We start from the raw sequence: 7,328 nt of genomic DNA, 5'->3' as shown, positions 1-7,328 counted from the left end.
ACGCTTTATTAAAGCATTAATATTAATTAATTATCTTTCCTTCTGTGTTTTTGAGTTAATCGTGATGTTAAATTCTTTCATTTCTCTCTTATTTTCTTATTCTCTAAAAACACAATACTTTGAAATTCAACACGCATGTAGCTAATTACTTAAGCTTAGACGGTCATACAAACTATCGATATCTTCTCTAGTTTTTACGTTGTTAGAAGAAGAATGTAAGATATTTCAAAACTTTTGAAACTTTTGACAGTTTTACCTTTAAATCATCACTCAGAAAAATCTAATATTGGAAATTTGTCAGATAATTTGTGATAAAAATAGTAAACTCTGTACTTGGACAGCAAAACTTTAATGGTGTTGAAAATTGGCTAAAAAATAAAACTTTGAAAAAAAGGCAGGATTTAAAAAAAATTCTCTTTGTTTTCACTGGTATAAATGTTCAGCAAATTTTGAAAGTACTTTTGGAAATCTATTAGCTTTCAGAATTTTTATACGTGTATATTCTGACAATTTACAATTTGATCAATACTGTAATCCCTGTTAGAGACAGACGACTTACCTGAACCCAGATTCTGTAGCATCCTTCTCCTGGACAGCCCGTCTTTAAAACCCTCCTCGCCGCCTTCCTTCAGGGTAAAGGCACTCTGGGGAGATATTCAGAAAAGCCGAGTTATCTAACGTGTCGTGTTCGTGGAAGGACAGACATAAGCCGAATATACCAGGTTCATACAATATTTATAGTTTTATTTATTTGATTGGTGTTTTACGCCATACTCAAGAACATTTCATTTATACGTCGGCGGCCAGCATTATGGTGGAAGGAAACCGGGAAGAGTCCGAGGGAAACCCACGACCGTCCACAGTTTGCTGCGATACCTTCCCACAAACAGCCGGAAAGGCAGCCAGCATGAGCTGGACTCACAGCGACCGCATTGATGAGAGGTTCCCATGTCATTGCGGCGCACTGGCACGCTAACCACCTCGGCCACAAGTCAGAATGAAGTTCATACAAGTCAAAGTAAAAGTTCATATACAAGTCCGAAAGGTTTCGTCGGGATGAAAAGCTTCAGACTGTTGGATTTATAACTGTTTATAACTGTTGGAGATGAAATGACATAATTATATTTACAAACAACATTGTTCAGAATATCTAGGTTTCCAGTGCTGTCGGAAGGTCATATGTGTGTAATATAAAATCCATTACGTATTACGTAACCTTCTGTGTTATAACACCGATGGATCCATAAAGGTATTAGGCATAAAATCTTGCTATAAAGCAGGGAAAAAGTATATCAGTTAAGGTTTGCAATTATTCATATAAACACAGCGGATATATTAAAACTATTGGCTGTTAATACTGCCCTTAGCACCGGTTTAATCGGAATTAGATACATGTGCATACTCACAAAGTATAGGCTTTTAGTGGAGGCACTTGATGGCGCTTGATAGCGCTTGCAGGTAAAGCCTAGATTACGAAGTTTCAGCTGCGATGTTGTGTGACATAGATTGAATTGTGGGTTTTAATGCACGCTCTAGCATATTCAGCTAGACTAGATATGTACACACCCTGTCAAGGGCTTTCTGAGATACTGCCATCCGTAAGGATAGTTAACGCTATCCAAACTGAAGTCATTTCTCTTTTCATACAATCAAAGTGAGAGGAAATGTATAAATGCAGGTAAACTGTGCCATGAAATCTACGGCTTCATGAAGATGATTGCTTTTTAACATGCTGTACATGTAGCCGTAGTCATATGTGAATAAATAAAGGTCTAGTAACAGGGGAGCGGAGACCTATATTTAAGTAGGTTGTGAGGGCTACATAGTGTTTGCATTCACCAGCAGGTGGACGGTGAGGGCTACATAATGTTTGTACTCACCAGCAAGTAGGCTGTGAGGGCTACATAATGCTGATATGTACGGATTTCGGAAGGAGTAGGCTGTGAAGTTACATAATGTTTATACTAACCAGGGAGTGGGCTATGAGAGTTACATAGTGTTTGTACTCACCAGTAAGTAGACTGTGAGAGTTACATAGTGTTTGTACTCATCAGACGGTAGACTGTGAGGATTACATAGTATTTGTACTCATCAGACAGTAGACTGTGAGGATTACATAATGTTTGTACTCATCAGACGGTAGACTGTGAGGATTACATAGTGTTTGTACTCACCAGCAAGTGAACTGTGAGGATTACATAGTGTTTGTACTCATCAGACAGTAGACTGTGAGGGCTAAATGGTGTTTGTACTCACCAGCACGTGGACTGTGAGGGTGACATAGTGTTTGCACTCACCATCATGTGGACTGTGAGGGGTAAATAGTGTTTGTACTCACCAGGAAGTGGACTGTGAGGGTTACATAGTGTTTGCACTCACCATCATGTGGACTGTGAGGGGTAAATAGTGTTTGTACTCACCAGCACGTGGACTGTGAGGGCTACCAGCAGCAGAACTAGGCTGATCCGTGTTGACATGGCGCACCGGGTTGTACAGCTGACTGAACAGATGCTGTTGTAATGACGTATACGAGTGCAATTCCCATGCCCTCAATCAGGCCTCTTATATACACCTCGGTTATAATGAGTGAAGTAATTCAGTGGAGATAATATAGAAATGAGCTAAATGATTTCATAACACTGACCAATTAATAGGATACGACGACCACAAACACAGGCCATTAAGTCGTCATTTATGGCGCTCTCTGCACTTTCCCTGTAAACGTCACATTAATTTAAGCTAATCTTCTCAGGCTGCCCCTGTATAATCACTAACGTTTACATCAATGTCCACAAACTTTGACCTGTATACAAGTATATGGGACTAACAGAGGGAGTGGGATGGGCAGGTTTAGTACAATTGCATACTTCGGCTAGTAGAACAATTAAGTTCCATCTGTTCTAACGCATAGAAGGATGGATATTTTGCGAAATGTTGCCATCAACGCTTCAACGTACTTGTAGGATCGCCTTTCTGACTGTTCTGATGTTGTATGCTGGTCATTTTATCTCTTTAACTATATTTACTCTTGAAGGCGTTTTCCCGATTTTAATTGGAAGAAATCGGACACAGCCACATATGAAAATTCCTCACCTGCCTCACAGGTCTTCTTAACAATTTCACACCTGCCTCAACCGGTCTTTTTAAAAATTTCTCACCTGCTTCAACAATAGCCCTTACCTACAGAAGCTATACGGGAAAGTTTGGCAAAAAATCCATATACGCAAATCAAATCAATTCAAATTTTCTGTATTTACCAAGCATATATAGTTTTGTTTATTGCCTCCCAGTACATGTAATATTCGTACCATCACTATTTATTGTGTTCAAATAATTCTAAAGTTTGACCAAATTATACTGATGCCCAGTTTAGGAACCGCTGCAGGTACCGCGATCTTATTATTCGTGTTCAGTAGTTCGGCATAAATGACATCTTCTCTCGTATTGTGGATTTGGAGATGCCAGATTTTGAATGGGGCTGTGTACATATTAGTCATACAGTTGCCAAACCTTGCCAAAAGCTGAAGTGTCGTTCGTTAACATTAAAGCAACACTGAATAATATTTAATTGTGTTCAGGACAAAGCCTCTTCCAGACATGCTGGACTGTTGACTGCAGGCAAACTTAGAAACAAGGGCGGTATCACACGCAACACAAGCCGTCATTTGAAAATATGCTAAAAGCTGATGTTGCAGATATATAATTATATTCCTACAAAATCAATAGAGAAGAAACAAATATGTTAATGTAACATAAATTGATAAGACAAACTTATTTGGAAACGTTCGATGACAATTCCTCCATGGTTTTAAAGTCAGTAATGAAATTCCCCTACAATACACAAGGAATAACAAGCACAGTACATGAACAAGTGTTTTGGCTTTTGTACGCTTCGAGTCCATATATGTACGCACATGTACAAGTGTTCTGGCTTTTGTACGCTTCGAGTCCATAGATGTACGTACATGTACAAGTGTTCTGGCTTTTGTACGCTTCGAGTCCATATATGTACGCACATGTACAAGTAAGCTTGCCCTGTTCATCCCATAGTTTATTTTCAACCGTTTTAGGTGGTTGATAGAGAAGACAACGTCTGTTTGTTTTGGCAAGTATGTACATTAAATGAAGATACGTACTGGTACTGATATTGATACATGTGAAGCGGTTGGAACCAAACCACACACTTCACCAAATATAGTTCTAGAAAACATTGAGGAAATCTGTGATTTCCGTGAACAGAAAACACAACACCGTCCACTAGAGAGCGATAAGAGGACGGGCTTTACCCCCAACTGTTTTCTAAAATATCAGCATTCATAACTGCTTATTTATCGAAACATCGGACACCTTAACTGGGACCTAATTCTAGGTCAGGGTGTGAGGAGCGGTGATTTCGAAATCATACTAAACGAAATAATTCACTTAAAAAGTTATTTGCTGGTCTTACTAACCATCTTGGAACTTGGAGAATGCAACAAAAAGAATGCAAAGAGCTAGACTGTTTTGGACTCCCCGTGTGATGGTAGACGTGATGCTGAATCACAGGGTCAGAGTGAGACCAATTATCGTGTTCGATCTGGCAAACAGAATGGATTAGATCTAAGAATAATTTTGAGGTACATCAGCTGCAGACCAGTTCATACGCACGAGACTCTTTGGTTCTCTACAAAGTGTTGAGATAAGTTAGTAGGTGTTTAATTTCGTGACAATCTGATACCGAGGCATGCTGCCATCGTTGGTGGTTGATCTTGAGTTCACTGTTTGTGAGTTGGCTACCTTGTCCAGGCTTACAGCGTCAAGGGCTTCATTTCCTTTCACCAGCCTTTGCTATTTTTCACATTTCATGAAGATAAATTTTACGTCTATCCAGTGTCCCCAACAAGAAAAAAATATTAATCGTTTGGTACCAAGAAACCGCTGCCACGGTGTAGTAAGTGATGGCTAGGCTGGCCTATTTTCACAGCAACAAACATTGCAAGTAGTCCGGTATGCGGATGCACTTTTTAATTGGATAAGCTGTTTTAGAATGTTGAGGTGGCCAGTCAGAATTTCAGTTTATTTATGTAACGCGTGGAATATTGAAAATTTACATCACTGTTGTTATATCACTGACACGGGCAAATTATGGGATAAATATATTTATAGGTCCAAGGGATATAAATTTACGACCTTATACAGTTCCAGCTAGCTTCAAAGTTCTCTTGGCGCATCCAAGCTGTGTGAGAAAAGCTCGCTAGTGGCTTGCTTGTGGTGACACTGCGCACTGTGTTATTAAGGTCATGAAGGTCATGAAGATCTTAAAACATCCAAATGAGATCATCCAAAAAAGAACCTTCAAGATGAATCCGGTCCACAGGCAAATCCGAACAAAACGCGGGAATACGAAATTGTTAAGAATGAGTTAAACGCTGCCGTCTTTGTGCATCATACTATCTGAAAACCCTGTCTTCTGACAAGTCATCATATTCAGTCGATCGGCCAGGAATTTGAACATCTAAGCAACACGCTTTATCTAGGTGACAAACGTTTCCACCTTGGTATCGTTAATTCTATCCAGATCGCCACACCTGCACAGTAGGACCCCCTTGATGACCATGAAGGCTTGTTGGCGGAAGGACTTGTACATCAACGAGTAAATGATGACGTTCATAAAGCTGTTACTGTTGGCCAGCCAGACCGTGGCGAATTGGAAGACGGGCCAGATGTAGAGGTTGGGTTTGGCGGCTTCGGCCAGAACCTGCAGGACGTACGGACCCCAGGCGCTGAAGTACACGGCAGACGTGATTATCAGGACTTTCACCGCCTTGAAGTCCTTCTTGGCGCCCTCCTTGGACTTGTGCTGGGCTGGCGCCTCGGCGGGACTCACCTTGCGCAGCTGAAACACTGCCCGCAGAATCTTGTAGTTCGTGAAGATAAGAACCGATCCTGAGGCTATGGGGATGTAGACAGCGGTAAGAACGGCAAACTCACGAAACTCCCAGAACATTCCACACAGGTTTTCCTCAACCGTGTAACGGTAATACACAAACGTCGGTCTCTTAATCAACACTGGCACGAGGAACGTGGTCAATGCAATCGCCCAGAACGTCGCCAGGACCGCGTAGATGCGACGGGGAGTCATGATGGCGTGGTACCGCAGTGGCTGTAAAATGGCGAAATAGCGGTCTACGCTGACCAGAGAGAGACTCCATATGGAAATGGTAACAGAGGAGCCATGGAAGATGCCGGTGATCTGACAGAGGGCATCGCCGTAAGGCCAAACGCCACTGTAGGCCGGGTAGACGCTCGGGCCGCAAGACACCAGGCCCACGCACAGGTCCGCTATACTCAGGTTGACGAGACAGATGCGAGCATTGGGCGGAATCTGCGTAGTCTTTCTCAGCACTATCAGGTTGATGACATTACTGAGGACGATGCACAACACGATGGTGTTAATCAACACAGTCTTGGTGACTTTCTCTAATTCTGAGCGATTGTCTTGTACGAAATCTGCACCAGAGTCTGTAATCGTGCTGTTCTCCATTTGACCCAGTCTTGATAATATTTCAAACAGTTTCAAAGACCCACCGCACTACTACCACAGTCGTTATCCTGCACGGATGTTTTCTGGTTATGGTTTCCAGCCACACCAACTCTCCCCACTTGTCCACACCAGATAATGATATATAAACATTAAAGTTTGTCCACTGCACACAGAAAGACAATGAGTGAGAAATGAAACGGGATCATTACATCTCAACATCGCCCAGATGATCGATTCTCAGAAAACTCCAAACCAGATATGGAAACAAACAGAGTATGGCACCCGATTTGCCCCTTTTCGACAAATCATCTTGCTTGACTGAAGTTTTCTCGTGTACACAATTTATGTAGTGCTTGAGTGAAGGTTTTTGGTGTACACAATTTATGTAGTGTTTGACTGAAGTTTTCTCGTGTAAACAATTTATGGAGTGTTTGATGGAAGTTTCTCGTGTGCACAATTTATGTAGTGCTTGAGTGAAGGTTTTTGGTGTACACAATTTATGTAGTGCTTGAGTGAAGGTTTTTGGTGTACACAATTTATGTAGTGCTTGACTGAAGTTTCCTCGTGTACACAATTTATGTAGTGTTTGACTGAAGTTTTCTGGCGTACACAATTTATGTAGTGTTTGATGGAAGTTTCTCGTGTACACAATTTATGTAGCGCTTGATTGAAGTTTTTTGGTGTACACATATCATGTAGTGTTTGACTGAAGTTTTTTTCGAGAAACATTCAGGCAAAAAGCAACCAACGTAAGCAATTTCTTGAACATATAGGAAGTTTCCTAACTGTCTCGGGCAGCGTATAT

The 7,328-nt window shown here is 41.2% G+C and overlaps 1 protein-coding gene across 1 annotated transcript; it reads right to left on the bottom strand.

Annotated features, from left to right (window-relative positions):
* Window positions 1-5,512: 5,512 nt before the first annotated feature.
* On the bottom strand, window positions 5,513-6,523 carry LOC135465913 (beta-1 adrenergic receptor-like). Its single transcript, XM_064743298.1, has one exon. It carries the CDS (start codon window positions 6,521-6,523, stop codon window positions 5,513-5,515), a length of 1,011 nt encoding a protein of 336 aa, XP_064599368.1.
* Window positions 6,524-7,328: the final 805 nt, after the last annotated feature.

The sequence above is a fragment of the Liolophura sinensis genome, chromosome 1, assembly GCF_032854445.1.
Source record: "Liolophura sinensis isolate JHLJ2023 chromosome 1, CUHK_Ljap_v2, whole genome shotgun sequence".
Lineage (NCBI taxonomy): Eukaryota > Metazoa > Mollusca > Polyplacophora > Chitonida > Chitonidae > Liolophura > Liolophura sinensis.
The sequence above is the reverse complement of the archived record's forward strand: the minus strand, read 5'-3'. Positions and strand labels throughout refer to the sequence as shown.

Bases quoted from the DNA above. Each gene is read 5' to 3' on its own strand.
- LOC135465913 (XM_064743298.1), bottom strand. From the start codon at position 6,523: ATGGAGAACAGCACGATTACAGACTCTGGTGCAGATTTCGTACAAGAC.